The 18,474-nt window shown below is 42.2% G+C and overlaps 1 protein-coding gene across 8 annotated transcripts in view; it reads right to left on the reverse strand.

The window, feature by feature from the left end:
* Positions 1-191: 191 nt before the first annotated feature.
* Positions 192-18,474, reverse strand: part of LOC108154155 (synaptic vesicle glycoprotein 2C-like) — a 52,966-nt gene continuing 34,683 nt past the window's right edge. For 4 of the 8 annotated variants that reach the window (XM_033389706.1, XM_033389705.1, XM_033389704.1 and 1 more), the window contains 6 exons: positions 9,708-9,904; positions 9,506-9,625; positions 4,892-5,025; positions 4,661-4,820; positions 439-566; positions 192-367 (listed from right to left, as the gene is read on the reverse strand). In XM_033389706.1, the coding sequence (XP_033245597.1) occupies positions 312-367; positions 439-566; positions 4,661-4,820; positions 4,892-5,025; positions 9,506-9,625; positions 9,708-9,904 (795 nt within the window). In that variant the 3' untranslated portion in view covers positions 192-311. Of the gene's footprint in view, positions 368-438; positions 567-4,660; positions 4,821-4,891; positions 5,026-6,530; positions 6,664-9,486; positions 9,626-9,707; positions 9,905-17,476; positions 18,419-18,474 lie in introns of those variants that run through there. The other 4 variants (XM_017284314.2, XM_033389707.1, XM_033389709.1 and 1 more) reach the window with 4 other exon arrangements.

An 18,474-nucleotide genomic window follows, 5' to 3' on the forward strand; every position in this document is an offset into this window, starting at 1 on the left:
GATTGAACAAAAAAAAAAAAAAAGATGAAGATAAGAGAGAATATAAATATAAGTACATATCCGGATGACAATGTGGTACAGTGATCATTGCAAATAAAAAAAAAATAATCGGATTTTACTTTACTGGTGCACAACTGGCTATGCTATATGTATTGGCGAATATTGGGCTGCTAACGCAAAAATTGCTAAACTGTAACAAAAATAAATGTTATCATATATTTGAGAAATTTAATACATGATTCAATAATATATGTATCATTTATATTATAAGTGAATAGATAAAATTAACAAATAGTAGCTGTATGATAGTCTTAGTTTAAGGCATCCGCTCCAGTTGTGGGTAAAATCCAACATAAAAAGGCACTTGCTGTAATTTTTTACAAGATTTCATTTTAATATGTCAATTTAAGCTAGGTAGTGGCATAATTAAATACTTACCGAACAGCATACCCGAAAAAAGGATTATTGGTATTATGCAGTTTAAATCAATGAGCAATCCGAATATAAGGTTTCCCAATAAGGCTCCTCCGCGTCCAAAAGTCATGGACATTGCCGCTGCCATTACCCTATATTGGATATTTTTCGTTGATTTATTTATGTTTCATTTATTAAGTAAGCATGATTCTTTCGTCTGTATAGCTATAAGCTTTTCCAGTTATTAGGATATCTATTTTTCGATTATATACACAACTATTTTAAATTGGGGTGCGTCGCAAATAACACTGAATTTGTTCACTAGTCTGGCTTACTGCCTGGTAAGATCCATTATACCGGCAAATGCAACTGACCAGGGAAAATGTAATTAGTGAAGCCCGCTCCTAGACCGTACTTTAAAAATTGAGTTGAGTTGAGAAGTTGAGGTTGAGGGTGGCACAATGGAATGATTTGTAAGAGTTATGGGGGGCCTATTTTTCTTGTTAGCGTTAAACTTCTTCACCACCAAATGTTCCGCCAAAATTTGGCGGAGAAAAAGGTGTCAAATTGAGCTGGGGAGATGCTTATCTTAAACGAGGCTATCATTAAATTAAATTAAATTTCTCCACCTTTAAGCCCACGGCTTTTATTTAGCTTTGAATAAAAGCAATTACATCATTATATGTGAGGTCAGGGGCCAGCCGTGAAACAAAAACTTGTCGTCCTGGTGGGACTCCCACCACTGGTTTAGACACCACAGGCCTAATAGCTGTGGTGGCAATATCCGGAGGTCCGGACCTTCCGATCAGTGGTGGGATCGGAATAGACGGGACAGCTGGCGAGCTTGCGGACACCACGGACACGGAGCGATGAATTCGGATACCGAATCTGCATCGCCAGCAGCTGTCGTTGCCCTTGGAGTGGCAAACGAATCCAACTGCTGCACCCCGGGAGTGGTCGAAGTCAGTTTTTCGGCGGCGAACGGCTGAGTGACGGTTGGCACTTGCAGATCCCGCGGAGTGACCCTTTTACGTCTCGGAGACTCATTCAGCAGTTGCAGACTGCCAAATTGAGACTAGGAGACCATGGCTAGAAGCCGATCGTACTGATTTTTAAGGCCAACGTTCAGCTCCTTAAAGCCCTTCCGCGTCTGCCTCATAAATATGACCATGTCAGTCTCAACCGCACGGCATGCCTCGCAACGCATTTTGCGTGCACTTCGCTGTCGTAGAGCCAGCAGGAACATTCGGCTGATCCTGGGTGATCTGCTTCTTACAAGTTTTTTTGGCGCAGACCACAGCGTATTCCATTTTTATTATTTAAAAAATTTCAAAACAAATTGGTATCAGACCAATGGGCCAGACAACGCTTAAAGCGGAATTAGTAAAAAACAGAGCAGGGTGGAGAGCGGTTATAGCGAGAGCAACTAAACCCATTCTGGCTGCACTCAGCATCGGCTACGTTCCAGCGAGCCTTGGACAGCGTCATCGGACCACAAATGGAACCCAACGCTTTCGCTTACCTCGATGACATCATGGTCATCGGAGCGGCGTTGGAAGAATACGTCGTCCATCTGCGAGAGGTGTTCCGAAGACTACGGGAAGCGAATCTACGATTGAACCAAAAGAAATGCAGCTTCTTCCAGAAAAGCATCGTATACCTGGGGCACGTCATTAGAGAGCAGGGTATACACACCGACCCAGATAAGATCGTCGCCGTCCGGAAGTTGGCCCCACCAAGTTCAATAAAGGAGCTTCGACGCTGCCTAGGGATGGCATAGTGGTACCGAAGGTTTGTCCCGAACCTTGCGACGATTGTACAACCAATGACTAGCCTCCTGAAGAAGGAGAAAAGGTGGAACTAGAGCGCCGAACAGCAATCCGCTTTCGAGGAGCTGAAGGAGAGACCCACGGATGTTACGGAGAAATTTGCTCTACAAACTGATGCAAGCGACTACGGCCTAAGAGCAGTCCTGACGAAGCAGATCAACGGAGGGGAGAGGGTCATAGCCTACGCCAGTCGAAGGCTCCTGAAAGCAGAAGAAAACTACTCGGCCACGGAAAGGGAGTGCTTAGCCATCGTCTGGGCCATCAAGAAGTTACGATGTTACCTGAAGGGCTACCACTTTGACTTCATCACCGACCATCTCGCCCTGCAGTGGTTAAATTCGATCAACAATCCGACAGGCCTCATCGCTCGTTGGGCTCAGGAACTCCGCCCTTTCCCGGCAACCTATCGATACCATACAGCGAACTCCAGTAGACCTACCCACCTGCCCCCTGGATACAAAGGTTGTTCAAGCGTATCCAGTCACGACCTGAGGAATGTAGAGAATTCCTAATCGAGAACGGACAGATCTACCGGCAGCCTGGATACCGACCAATCGAGGAAGAATCTCACCAGTAGAAGCCAGTGACCATCATAGCCGAATGTTTTAAGAATGCAACGATCACCCGACCGCCGGACACCTAGGAATACGGAAGACCGGCACTCGGGTAAGCCAACGATATTACTGTCCAGGACTCTACAGAGACGCGGCCCGATACGTGAAACATTGCGAGAGCTGCCAAAAATTTAAGGTGAGCCAGAACAAACCCGCAGGACAAATGTATACGCGCCAGGCTAAGGGCCCATTCTACATCCTTTGCGCGGACTTCGTAGGCCCACTTCTTTGACTCATTCTGCAAATGGGTGGAACTTGTGCCACTCCGGAAAGCCACCACCGCTACAGAAGGCGTTCCGTGAGAGAGGGTGTCACGGGGTCCCGTGGAATCTCTGACAGATGACGTCCCGCCTCCCCGCCAACGGCGGACTACCCCTACAACTTCCCGCTGAGGAAGGAATGGACTTAGGCTCCGAAGAGAGCCTCCCGCTGGCGTACAGCGAGATGGCCGACCTGCTGCAGCTCCTCCGACTCCTCCCTGGGGTAGCTGCGGTGAAGGACGACGAGGAATGGGCAGAGGCTCCCCTTAAATGGCGCGGCTGTCGCGACCAGCGAATGCCAGTCTGCATCGAACGCCACACACAAAGCGGTTGTGTGTTTCGAGTAAAATTGAAAACTTTATGATCAGTATGGAATTTTGTAGTTCAACTATGATGAACACCCTCCACTTGCTTAATTTTTCAGCTTCGACCAGCATTGCAATACATTTGAATGGCTTTTCTCCAAATTTAATAATGACTTACGTTTAAATGGCTTTGAAAGGAGATATTTGTTGGTGGTGCATAGAATAGACCTTGTTTTCTTTATTAAAGTTGAGTCGATTGCTTAAGCCCTTTGACTTTCAAATATACTGCTCGTATACTCGTTTCTAAGAAAATGCCGGGCGGAAAAACATGCAATGTGCAGCATTGCTTTGTTGTTTATCAAAAGAAAAAGAAAACTTGGAATAACAGCTGATTTGGACGCTACAAAAGCTCGCCGAGCGAGAAAGAAGCAAAGCTTTTGTGTGGGGTTGCAGGCTGATAATGCAGCACAGTTCGTCGCCGTCGGTCGTGGAAACTACTTTCTCTGTGCTCTGTTCTTCGTTTTCATCTTCTGATTTCGCCTTCCGACATCGAGACACTATTTTCAACGGATGGCTACTTGAGGCCTTTCGAGCGTGAGATTCGACGACGGTAAGTAAGTCCGCCCGCTGCCGGCTGTCGGTCATGTAATCCAAGTTTGGCGACGGCTTTATGTGTGCGGCTGATAAGCTCCACCCTCCGGTCTGTTGTCCAGTGCCGGTCGCAGATGCATAATCATATCAGTTGCCTTGGCCTGCAGGCTTGAGCGCCATGCAGTTGGAAAAACTGTGTTCGCAATGTGATTGGAAGGTCACCGGTGTTTGTTGCCTCCGTGCGTGTGAATGTGCATTCATGCTGAACAGGGACGAACTTCGTGGCCGGCAATAAAGTACTTTATTGATTCGCCGAGTGGCAGTGCAGTGCAGAACTAGCCTTGCGTTCATTTATTATTCGTTTAACATCTAATTCTGTTATTCCTTCAGTTCAATTATATTCAAAAACACGATTTCTCTAGAATATTACTTGCATAATGTGAGTCGTTTGACTTATTATTTAAAACTAACTCAATATCTATTAAAAAATCATAGTAGTAGGAGCACAAATTGTATATGAACGAAAACAAAAATTCATTACAAAATCCAACCTGACGGCAAAATATAGTCTATTTTTTATATATATATTTGTCCAAATCTATCTAAAAAAGTCGGTTTGGTGTTGCATAGTGTAGTAAAGAACTTACCTCAAATTTGTTGGGAATAAATCCACCAAGACACAATATAAAGTACTGATGCTAAGCGAAGTTAGTGCTTCAAAAATGCATGACAAAATTAAGTTTTCAAAAGAACTTCGAGCGAAATAAAAACCCAAAGTTACAAATCCGGCTGCCGTCAAACTGAAAACTAAAAAAATAATATTTCGTTTGTTCATATTATATTAACAATAATAAACTTCTAGTATTTTTATTACGTACCCAAAAAGAACTTGATTCCCAATTTGTGAACACATAGTGGTAGCCAGAAACTTGTTGGTATGCAAGCCAAACCAATTATAAATGTGTGAAAGAACACTGTATGATCGATTTCCGACTCGCAGTCTACAAAAGTTCTGAAGATAAATTTAATTAATTAATTGAGAATCACAGTCTGGAAATGATTATAATCATTAATAAGGTTATTTTAAAGTTATTAAATTTTAAGTAATTAAATATTTGACTGAAGAAAATGTTGCCTGCCTTTGTAATGAAATAGAAATCGACCGCAATTTTTAGTGTAACGAAACAGTCCCAAACTACAAGAGGCAACAAAATTTGTACCTCTTTCAACCAAAACCGAATAAAAGGTTAGAATTGCTCCATCACGTCAGGTTTTTTTTATTACCTCATAACCTTATAACCTTTTATGGAAACCTGGCTTAACTCCTCTATCAATGATTATGAAATTTTCATAGACAATTACACTATTTATAGAATGGACCGCCCATCTTTTGCTGACGGGGTTCTGATTGCAATCATATCTGATTTCTCATCTGATTTTTGCCCATTCAATAAGATCCATGGAATTGAATTTGTTGCAGTCAAAGTTTGTATTGTGTCGGCATTTTTCTATTTAACCTGATCCTACATTCCTCCCAGGTCTGATCCTAAGGTTTACTTAAGCAAAATTTTTTAATCTGAAAGTTGGTTGAATTTTTTTTGTTTCTGTAAAATAATCCTCCACTTCCTGTTTAGTGGGAGGAATATCTAATAAACTTATATTTTCTGAAGAATAACTACTTTCCGATTTAATTTGTGATCTCACATATCTAATGGATGAAATATATGGATCTGAAGAGGCTGCCAACATGTTGAAAAGGTCTTGGTTTTGCTTAATTTGGGATGTCTGGCACGTATTCATGTTCCTGTATTTTTTGTAATCTTTGTTTTTCGTTTCCTGGGCTTCCTCTGACATCTCTCTAATTGGTATGCTCTGATGTTCAATTAAAATTTGACCTTAGCTTCTTTTCAGGATATTTTTCCAGTAACAGCTCTGCAGTCTTTGAGGCATATTCACCAAACTTGCGGGTATTTATTTTTTCTTTGCAGTTTAAAATATTTTAAATGACACCCAATCTTTTGATAATGTCAATATCCACCCCAGTTATTTCTGCAGTAGTTTCGTTTTTCTCGAAGAATGTCCGCGATGAGTTTCCATCGTTTGTGTTTCCAAATCCTTGTTTGGGGCAGTCCACCTTCAGTGATAGTTTGTCTAAGAATTTTTCTTGAATAATTTTGTTCCTAGTCTTTTGTATTTCGTTGGCTGGCGTGCTGTTGTCAAAAGATTCTCCCTCTCGCGGAATGGTATATGCAAGCTTTAGAATAAACTCCATACATCTAATTCTTGCATATTCTAAATTTTCCTCTTCAAAATTTTGATTCATCCAAATTTGGAAATTCCTTCTGTGTTTTTTTGCAAAATTCGCATTTCAAGGTCGATTTAGTATTAGTAAGTTCGTTAAGAACTTTTTCATCAATCATAGTAAGAATATTCAAAATTAACACTAATGGATTTTTCTTCGTTGACTTTATGTACAAACGATCTTATATTTGAAATCTGATTCTTAATATCACTTACAGTGGATGCCTTCATATGCTCTGAAAAAAGAAATCTAGAATCAAATAAGACCCCGAGGTCAAGTATCTCCGTCTGCTTTAAGAGGGGATGGCCATCTATTGAATATGAGGCCAGCACATTGAAGACACACTTGCTGAAAGAAACAAAGTAACATTTACTAATGTTGAGTGGGACCGAATTAAGTCTGCACCAACGAGCAACTCTATTCAGGTCGCGCTGCAGAAGGATACTGTCGCCTAAGGTTTTGACAGATCGAAAGATTTTAAGATCATCAGCATACAGCAGATGCTCAGAAGCTTGAATGCTGAGACATATGTCGTTAATAAAAATTAAGAACAGGTTCATAACGGAAGGAAGAGAGCTCGTTGAGCTTTTGGACTTTAGAAAATGCCAAAAAGACCTGGGATTGACTTTAAGCAAAGTCCCGGGTCTTACCAAATCGCTTAAAGTACTTCTTACGAAGATTCTTATATTTCATAAGACCCTTCGTATACCACGGCAGTCTATAGGAGCCATGCACCCTTTTGGAAGCATTGTTACCAATAATACGACGGACCGTATGCAGGAAAACATTATAGGACGTGTCTACACTAGGATGCGAGAGAACAGAAGCCCAATTAACATTTAACATACTATCCCTAATAGCATTCAGGCTTACACTAGAAAAGAAGCATTCATAATATGGTTCCGCCCAGGGCGAATAAAAATGGAAATCGACTATGAATTCCAACGGCATATGATGCATGTCCCATTCTGCGATGGGGAGTTCGCAACATGTAACATGGCAATCTATATCCGAACTAACAAAAATTAAGTCTAGAATCATTATTGGGATAAGCCCATACTAAAACAGTCATCTTGGAAAAGAATCTCGTTCGGCAAATGTACATTACTAGGTATCATAGCCGACGATTGCGGATCGCCGGACCATACCAACGAACCCAAATTGAAGTCGCCAACAACGCAGAGGTGCTGACGGTCTCGCAGATTACTATAAATGTTAGCAATGTTCTGTGTGTGCGCCTGTGAATGTACGATGCGCTAATAAATAGCGTCTCCAACTGGCAGGCCGAGCAGTAATAAAGCGACATAGCAAAAACACGACTGAACGCAGTGAGAGCTGACTAATGACTAAGCTGCTGACGGCTTAGCGACGGCATACGAAAGAAAAGATAACAAAAGTGAGCAAAGATAAAGAATAGATGATTAAATGAAAGCATGTTGCTGAGCGAGCATAAATAAAGCTACGCTTACGTTACGTTAGTTTAGTATAATGACCAAAATGGAAAAGAAAGTGAATTGATAGGCAAGATGGTACAAATTTTACACTCGGGCTTCGCCCAAACAAACTCTTTACACATTTCGTTTTCGAGCTCTATTTTGATCTCGTTATTAGAAAAAACGGGGCATTACCGTTTATTAAGGTTTTTAAGTTGCTCAGTTCTGCTCTATTTTTGCATTTCATTTGATTTAGTAGCGAAATTTTGACCGGTGCACATCTACAGACTAATTCTAAAATTTGTAAAATGCCTGCAAAAGCCTGAAGTTGTCCAACTGATTTACTAAAATCGCCAGTTAGGAAAATTTGTTGCGGTGATGGTAGAAATGATTTCCATATCAAGGAAACCAATTCCAATGGAAATGTGAAAAGCGTTTACTTTTGCTGCAAACATGATCAGTAAGCCGGCAGAGTATTGGGATGAAAATGATGCTATACTACAATAATGGTCCACCCAGAGTATGACGCAAGCCATTAGCTGCTTTGGAAAGCCGAAATATCATTACGACTGTAAATTTTGGAACACTTTCGGCTATGGTTTGTGGGTGTATCACTATCCGGAGCCAAACAGTACCTCCAAATTTTAAAAACAAATTTAAAGAGCAGTGTGGAAATATTTGGATCTGACAACAAGAAAAAATTCAAGTTTTATTAGGACAATGATCCCACACTTAAGGAGTCCAATGTTCGGACTTGGCTGCTTTATAACTGTGGAAAGGTTATCGATACACCCTCCCATTGGGCCCATTGTGGGCCTATTTGAAGAAAAAAGTGGGAAAAAGCCAGCCCATAAGCCGCAATCAACTAAAAGAAAACTGAAAGAATGGCACGAGATCCTTTTTGAGTATGACCTAGCAATGTTGATAAATTCGATTAAAAAACGGCTCCAGCATGTAGATTTTAATAAGTGTTGCGAGTTTTGAATTTAATGAAAGTCGAGAGTTTATATATAATTCATATGGGTGCAATTGGGCGAACGATTGATGCGAGGATGTTAATCTAATAGATGCGAAGATTAGTTCAAGACTGAAAATTCAAGGGCTGACGGGCCAAATTGCCGGGCTCTATGCAGCAAGCTTAGACGCGAACGAGAGAGTATGATAGCCCGAGAGCGTTAGAGCTGCTCGGTTCCGCTACTACGCCGAGTACAAAAGATTGATAGAGGTAATATAAAGGGACGAAAGAATTCCGCTGCATATGCAAATGCAGTAACAAAATGATCTTTACAGTGGGCACTGGAAATGACAACTATCAACATAATGCAATTTCTTTGGGACGCACCACTGGCAATAATTTACAATATTGAAGCTGCTTGGTCATACCAAAATATTTTGAGTTTTGAAAATTAAAGGGGAGGACATACCGAATATTAAAATTAGCTCAAGATATTATATAATCACAAACAAATTTTTATTTATAATATGAATATATTTTGTTTAAACACTTTCTTGACAGTTTCAAAAATGATTAATCATTGTTTTTGTTGTTTTGTTATTTTTTTTCCACAAACTACTTTATAATCAATCACGGAATTTTTATGAATTAAAAAATTTCTAAAATTTGAATCAAAGGCAATTATTTTCTTATGTAAATTCATAAAATTAAATTTATTTTTAGTTTGCAAGGAGTTTCTTGACATACTGTAATTATACCAGGGGAAAAATTTAGGGATTGTACCTTCTATAAATTTTCTTACGTATTTGATGTAACGATTGATGAAATATCACAAACAGATGCGGGTATTCCAGGATTGGCTTTCTCATAATCATCATATCTTTGAAATATTTCTGGGAACCAAACCATCAATGTATAATAGCTGTCATTGATTAAAATAATTGTTAAACAATTTATATTAATTATTATTATTATCATATTAATATGATATTATTTTGACTCACCTCGTGGTAAGACAGAATTGAATAGCACATGTTATAACGGAGTTCTTCAAGTACGGATGCTTGTATAGAGTTTTTGTTTGATCCCAAATCTCCACAGATAAATTTTTGAGTTCAATAAAATTACCTATTCGTTGATTCTGAATATTCGTCTCTCCATCTCTCTGAAGTGGTCGAATTGACTCCCTCAGAGTAGTGCACTGATTGAAAAAAAAGTAATATGTAATGATTTAAAAACAACTAAGTGAAGCTAGCTGCTGGTGTCAAACTTTTTAAATCAGTTAATATAGAAATCTTACTATAATTTATTGTTTGAGATGCCAAGCTTTTTTGGCACCTATGTGTTTCAAAAATGAAAAGAGAATTTGGTTTAATCTTTATAATTCGTATTTAATTTTGGTGGCTTAGCGGAAACCGATTGTTTGCTATGGCCAAAAAGAATTTAGGCGAGATCGATATGCAACCAATGCGCAGAGGGGTTAGCATAGAACTAAAATAGACGACGGCGCCAGGTCGAAGTGATTGCCAAAGTGGTGGCGGCAGATCAAGGTAATTGCCGAAATGGCGGCGGCAGCGAGCCCCTTTAGCGGCAGAGCGCAGCAGCTCTGCAGAAAGTCAACGTTTTACAACATAGGCGGCTCTCTCTGCTCATACAATAATAATGCTTAAAGTTACGGTTATTATTTGGCGGCTGGTCCGAACATACTCCCCCCGTTGCGAGCTAGTCTCTCAACAGATTCCTTAAGGGGCAGCAAGTATAACCGAGTGACGGCCCTCCTGATGTTTCCTGAGGATGTCTTCAGGTCAGCGACGTGACACACTCCGTCCTTGCCCATAACGACATCGACCACTCTAGCCAGTGGCCAACGCATTGGAGGAAGATTTTCGTCCTTCACCAGAACGAGATCGTTCTTGCAGATGTTTTGCGCGGAGGTACGCCACTTCGCGCGCTCTTGCAAAAGAGTGAGATACTCTTCGCGCCAACGGGTACAAAATAATTGTTGTAGTTGGGTGACCCGCTGCCAGCTATCCAGACGATTGTAGTTCAGCTTCGTTAGGTCAGGCTCGAGGATTTGCTCATGGGGGCCGCCTAGAAGCAGATGAGCAGGAGTCAAAACGTCTAAATCATCAGGATTTTCTGAAAGCGAGAGCAAAGGGCGAGAGTTAACAATTGCAGTGATCTGACAGATCAGAGTGCGCAGCTCGTCGAAGCTAAGCACAGATGGTCCAACTGAGCGGTACAGGTGATATTTTGCGGTCTTCACGGCCGCTTCCCACAGCCCGCCAAAATGCGGAGAGCGTGGTGGAATGAAACGCCAGTCAATCGAGTCAGCCAAGCAGGATTCATGGACCTCCTTCATATGCGGTTCGCTCAGACAAAACTTCTTTAGCTCCAGAAGCTCGTTCTTGGCCCCTACGAAGTTTGTCGCATTGTCCGACCAAATTTAACTTGGCATTCCTCGAGTGGTAGTAAAACGCTTTAGTGCGCCTAGAAACGATGCTGTGGTCAAATCCTTAACGAGCTCCATGTGTATAGCCTTAGAAGTGAAACAGATGAATACGCTAATGTAGCACTTGATCGGAGGCCTCGTGCGGATTTCTGGTCGGTAGAAAAAAGTTCCACAGTAATCTACTCCAGTGATTTCAAATTCTCGAGTTCCTTCCGAACGTTCTTTAGGTAGGTCTCCCATGATGTGTTCGATCATGCGCGGCCTAGTCCTGAAGCATATCACACACTTGCTGACGACCCTTCACACTGCTTTAATACCTCCAATTGGCCAATATTCCAGCCGAATTTTGGATAGCAAGGCGCGAGGTCCGGCATGGAAGTTTCTTTCGTGATAATATCTTATCAGCGCAAAGGTAATGGAATGTCCCTTTGGCAGAATGAGCGGGTGCTGAGCGTCAAAGCCTAGCGATGTGTTGCCAAGACGACCTCAAACTCTAAGTAGTCCAGAATGATCGATGAACGGGTTGAGCGAACTAATAGAACTGGATTTCATGACTTGACCATTGCGCCGAATCTCCCTTATGTCCATCCACAAATTTGCCAGCTGAATGTGTCGAATTAGAAGATGCGTTCCTTGCCGAATATCAGAAACGGTGAGTCCTGGATGCCTAAGACGATGTATAAATTTATGCATGTAGGCGAATGTGCGCTGCATGCAAAAGAATGAATTCGCAAATTTGCATCCGGACGTGAGATCGGCATGTGGTGACGTGATTAGCAATACTCTCTTGCGAAGCTCCAAAGTTGCTATGTCGTTAGCAGGAGATACAGGCCACTTATCCTTGGAGCCTAGCAAAAAGAATAGGCCGTGGAACCATAGCTCTGACTGGATAAGATGGCTGGGAAGCGAGCCTCTCGAGAGAATATCAGCAGGATTTAAAGATGTGGGAACATAGCGCCATTCCATGGCTGCCGTCAACTCCTGAATTGATGCCACTCGATTTGCCACGAAAACTTGAAATTTGGCTGGCTCGTCTCTAATCCAAGATAATGCTGTTGAGGAATCCGACCAGCAATAAAACCGTAGATAAAGATTCCCATGTCCTTTACATTCTGCATTATTTCCTCAAGCAAATGGGCTCCACTTAATTCCAGCTTAGGAATCGATAAAGTCTTTAGTGGCGCCACTCGCGACTTTGAGCACACATACGCAAGCGCCATATAATTCTAAGCTGGCATCACAGAATCCGTGAATTTCTGTAGCTACACTAGAACGAAGAACGAAGCGAGGAAATGAGATCCGAGAAGTGCTTGCCAAACTGTTTCTCAAGTCCATCCAAGTTGAATGCAACGCTGAGGCTGAGGCTCCAAAGCTGCTAAAGGAAGATTTTGCACCTGACAATGACTGGATTTATCAATCCAAGAGGGTCATAAAACCGAGCAATCGTAGATAAAACCGACCGCTTTGATGGCTTTGAGTTTGTGTCCAGTGCGGACAAGGCAAAAAGCAGCTGAACCGAAGCAGGGTCCCACGCTAAGCCGAGTGTTTTGGCTATGTCGCTTCCATCATTAAACTTTAGGAACTTCTCTATGTCATCTTCAGGGGTTCCCTCAAGTACTTCTTGGGGACTGGCGCACCATTTCTTAAGTCTAAAATTACCACGGGACAGTAAAGCTGATGTTTGGTGCATCTTGTCCATGACATGTGCGACCGCAGAGCAGCTGAGCCAAGAGGGTAGGACTCACCCTCGTCGATGGCCAGCTGGTGCATTGCGCGGACCGCTAAAAATGATGCAGCCCTTGTCCCGTATGTGTCTAATGCGTAGACTTGAACCTCGGACTCGATGGAATCTCGCCATAGGATGCACTTAAACAAATTGTCGGGTGGAGACACTCGTACGCAGCGGTACATTTTACAAATGTCCCCAGTGAGAGCGACTGGATATGTTCGAAAGTGAATCAATATTTAAATAATGCAGGCTGAATAACAGGGCCCGTCATCATAACATCATTTAGAGAATATCCAGTTGATGTAGCTGCGAGTCCATCGAAAACGACACGGAGTTTTGTCGTCGTACTGTCCTCCTTTAGGACATAGTGATGAGGCAAGAAATATTTGCAGAGGCTACGGGAATCAGGGTTGACCTGGTGCATATGATGCAAATCAATGTACTCCCTCATAAAGCCTCCTTGAGTTTAGGATTACGCTCCAGCTTACGCTCCAGACTGATGAACCGTCGATAAGCCTGAGCCTGATCCTAAGCGATCATTATTGTTCTTTAGCGGCAGACGAACTGCATACTCCCCGGATGGCAACCGTGAAAGGTGGCTTACGAAATGGGATTCACAATCGTCTTCTTCTTTGGTATTCAACCCAGCCTCCACACAAATCTCGACTTCCCAAAACATACGAAGAGTTTTATCCAACCTTGCTTCCATCTCAGCTATCGAATCTGGACAATTGTGCGTGACCAAAAGCGCCGAGCTTAATACCGTCTGTCCACCGCCAGATACGATCCACCCAAGCGGTCTTCTGCAGAAGAGGCAGGCCATCGGTGAGTTTGATTTGCCCTACGCAGAGGAGATCATAAAAAAAACTCGCACCACTGAGGAGAGCAACCCGTTGAGGATAAAAAATGCAGGATCGGCAAGCTGAATGTTAGATGGAATACTCCAACCGGATACATTTACTGCCATACTTGGTTGACAATCGGTAATCGTGGGGGCGATGAGAGCAGTAAACGAAGTTGTGTTAACAGAGGTGCGAGAATGCATACAAATGCTTAAGGTGGATCCCTCAGTAGAAACGCTGGTATCGCCCAGCCCAGACACAAGTGCAGACGATTGTGTTTTCCTAAGCTGAAGCTGCTGTGCGAACCTGGATGTGACGAGATGCAGCTGCGATCCTGAATCTAAGATGGCACGACAAGGAACTAAAAACGCCAGACCGATTCTCAACGAGAACCACGGCTATAGCCAGGAGCACAACATCACAGTGAAGACCTTGGGCAGCAAGAGAGGTAGACGAATGTAAAGGTAAGCTGCTAACAGAATTTTGAGCAACAGAAAAAGCTTCTGGTTGAAGACCTAGATCGGGAGCAGTAACACCTGGATAGCTTTGTGTTGTGGATTGCATAGTATCGAATGCATACCACCGCACACACGACATTTTCCACTATTGCATGCACGAGTCTGATGCACCGTTTTTAGGCAATTGAAATATGGGGAAAGCTTCTTCACTTATTTGTGGCGCAGCAACGGTTACGGATTTCCATAATTTTGTTCCCACATGATCGCTGTAGCGAGTGTCGCTGTAGCGTATTCGAACCTCTCAATCCTCTGCCAACATTGCAAGAATTCTTAAAACTCCTCAGCTGTAGATATAGCATCCGACGTCCCACTTGTTTTGCGTTGTAGTATCCAACTACTGCCTGAGATATCCTCAGCAGTTCCCAATGTCTGCAACACACGCATATGTAAATTGACAGCATCTGAAATCCCAGGAAGCCATTTAGCAGATGATGAATCTTATAAATCCAGAGCCGCATGATAATCGGCACTGGAGAGCTCCAACGATCGAACATCGATTTGAACATTGCCATAAAGTCCGCATATTCGACTACTATTAGCTCGGGCAGTCGTTGTTTGTGAGCCATGATGATGGTGTTATTTCCAGATTGGGTTGGTAGAGCGGCATGTGAGTGGCTTAATTCGAGAGTAGCCAGAAACTCGGCTTTCAATGATATGAACAGCGTATCGAAGTTTTCGCACAGTTCACTCTCAATCTCGCCTTAATCGAGCGCTTCCAATTCATTAATGGCCTTTTTGAACCCCGATTTCCGCGGCGGTCAGTTTGTCGATTTTATTGCCCGCGAAGGATTTACCAAGCCTGTGAAATCGACCTTATAAGGACTCAGCCTGTTAAAAATACCGCTTCAGCGAGAATGCGATATTGAGAATAAAAGATACGAAAAGCTAAGAGCGGCTGCAGCTGTGCATAGAATGAGAGATTCAATGCTTAAATTAACGGAAACTCACACGGCCGCACTTTTACTGAGCTTGCACTTAACCAATTTTTAAGATGCTAAGCTTTTTCGGCAACTATTTCTTTGCAAATTGGAGTAAAACATTTAGGGTTAACGTTATCAAGATTATCTATAACGGCATCTTAGCTGAAGCCGATTGCTTGTTTTTTTTTCTATACACGTGATCGATAGCAACCAGTGAGGTGAGAGATTAGCCTAAGTAGAACTAAATTTGGGCGACGACGGCAGATCAAAGCAAAAGCCGAATCGACCGCTGCAGAGCACCCTTTAATTGAGAGAGCGCAGCATCGCTGCCGAATGTCAGCGTTTGTGGTTCACTATGTAAATCTATAATCTAATTATGGTAACAAACAGCAATCATGTTTTAAGTTACGATGATTCATCAGCGGCTAGCCCGAAACAATCCCCTTTGCTCGATCGACATTATCAATTACAAAATTCTCCTAATTGCTGGTTTGGTTTCTCTTTGCTGCTGTCCATTTTAGCTTGTTTCTCAGAATACTAACACACACTACCTTATTCTGCTAGGGCTTAGCAAGCATCAGTGAGTATGTACGATGACCCGAATAAAAACTCAAACCATTTATAAAACGGAGTTTGTAAAAAGTTCTTATTGGGGATAGCATCAGAAATGATGCGTTATTGATGATGAGTTATTATTTTTGATTCTGCGTTTTTAGTTTTATCGTATCCTCAATTTTGTGGATGCAACAGATTTTCGTTCTTTGTGGGGGCAGAAGGGGTTAGGACGAAATTTTGAAATATACGTTTTATAGTGAGATCTAACAGGAGTGCATATACCAAATTTGGTTACTCTATCGTGTATAGTCTCTGAGATTTGTGAAAATCCCCAGATTTTCGTCCTTTGCGGGGGCGGAAGGGGGTGTGGCGAAATTTTGAAACAAACTCGTCAAGGTCCGATATCTTAGGAGTGTGGATACCAAATTTGGTGGCTATAGTTTTGAAATATTCTTGTAGCAGTGACACATCACAGAAGTCTGGATCCAAAATATCGTTGCTCTAGCTCTTATAGTCTTTGAGCACTAGGCGCTAATAGGGACGGACAGACGGACGGACCGACAGACGGACAGACAAACATGGCTCAATCGACTCGGCTATTGATGCTGATCAAGAATATATATACTTTATGGGGTCGGAAACGATTCCTTCTGGACGTTACACACATCCACTTTTACCACAAATCTAATACACCCCAATACTCATTTTGAGTATCGGGTATAAAAAGCCGAGCCCACACGAACTTTGACTGCAACAAATTCAATTCCATGGATGTTATTGAATGGGACTAACTCAGATGAGAAAACAGATTTGGCTGCAATCAGAACGCCACCTGCAAAATATTGGCGGTCCATTCTATAAATAGTGTAACTATCAATGAACATTTTATGATCATTGATAGAAGAGTTAGGCCAGGTTTCGGTAAACGCGATGGCATCGAAATCAAAAGACGTTTCAAAACAAACTGCGAACGTTCTGATAGTGCATGGAAAAATGGTACATCAGTTTTTTTGGGCAGCAGGTTCGGTAATTCTGGGATTCGAGTTCGAATCTCTGAGAAGGAACTCATGCATAATTGTATGCTTAGGCCATATTGACGGTTCTAGAGAATTGGATAGTAAAGAATCAGGGAGAAGAATTTTAAAGGATGATATGTTGCGCTTATGTTTAAATGTAAATTTAGTCACAACTATATCATCAGCGAAGCGTTAAGTTTAGAGGAAAGATGTTGTTTAACGTCCTCCGTTGTAACCTTAGGAATAAGACAAGAAACAAATATTGCTTTCCGAGGGACCACTGCTCTAAGTTGAAGTCCCGAGCGAGATCAAGATGCTGGAGCCACCCCTAAAATAGATCTCGGTCCTGGGGCAGAAGAATTGGCAGCAACGGCTGGAGCAGGAATTTGCAAGACATCACCAGCAACCAACACACCCGCACTAGGAGCACTCACCACGTCAGCAGTGACGGCAGCAGAAACTGCAGGGATAGGATTGATGCTATTGGGATCTTGGATGCTCGAAGGAAGCACATTGCTCGGTGTAAACAACAACGGAGCCACCGTTGGCGTATTTACAGATAACGGCGAGGCATGACCACACGGAGTAACAAATGCTTCCGCTGGGTGAAGGTGTGAGGCAGGCGTACCAATCGGATTAGGTTGCAAGATATTGGTATCATTATGACGAATTTTCCGTCTAGGCGATTCGATCGAGAGTTTGAGCCCAAGACCAAGACAGGCCCATGCGTTTCGAGATCAGATCATTTAGCCGGCCAAAATTTCCGCCACCAGCACATTTTATGTCGCAAAATTGTCGCACAGTCAGCAGCTAAGGAATAAAGCGTCAACGATCTACATAAACTGTCGCTACTTGTGCTTTTTTTCCTCTCCATTATTACTGCTTAATCTTTTAAAAATTAAATAATCTAAAGCTAAATATTTGGGTCATCAAGTAACTAGCAGCAGTTCGAAATTGGCCTCTTCCATAAAAGATACACGAGCTTGGAAAAAACTTTTCAAAAAAAATTCTCCTATGTTCAGCGCCGATCCTGGCTTATCCGGTACAAGGAGAGAAGTTCATATTGGATACAGATGCAAGTGACACAGGAATTGATGGAGTGTTGTCTAAAGTGATTGACGGGCAAGAAAGAGTGATTTCCTATCATAGCAAGGTTTTGTCAAAGCCAGAATTAAACTACTCTGTCACGAGAAGAGCTATTGGCAATCGTGGAGAGCGTCAAACGCTGATCACGCAGCGCTTTGATGGCTTCTATAGTTCAAGGTTCCAGAAGGACAGCTCGCTGGATTGATAGAGCGGTTGCAAAGCAATGGCTTTCTTATTGAGCCCAGAAAAAGGCGATTATACGAAATACCGCACTATCATGTCGTCCTTGTGATTCTGAAAGAAGGCAATGTTGAAGTTAAGGAAAATATAATTGACATTAAACTTATGAATTTTTTCCTTGAGAATAAAAAGGCGGATGACAAAGGCCGTAAAGTTCAGCAAGATGATGAGGACCTCGCAATAATATATAGGGTCAAGGTATAACATGTAGCGGGTCCATTCCCATTCAGTGCCAGTGGAAATAAATATGTGCTCGTGCTATTAAATTTTGTATGCGGCTTCGATAGATATCGTGTTCTTCAATATTCGGTAGTTCCAATTTTATTTACGCTTCCACATCAGCAAACGATCTACGGTCTTAAATTCAGATTTCTTGGTTTATCTGTTCAGGAAATGCGAAGATACATTTTTCA

The sequence above is a fragment of the Drosophila miranda genome, chromosome 2, assembly GCF_003369915.1.
Source record: "Drosophila miranda strain MSH22 chromosome 2, D.miranda_PacBio2.1, whole genome shotgun sequence".
Taxonomy (NCBI): Eukaryota; Metazoa; Arthropoda; class Insecta; order Diptera; family Drosophilidae; genus Drosophila; species Drosophila miranda.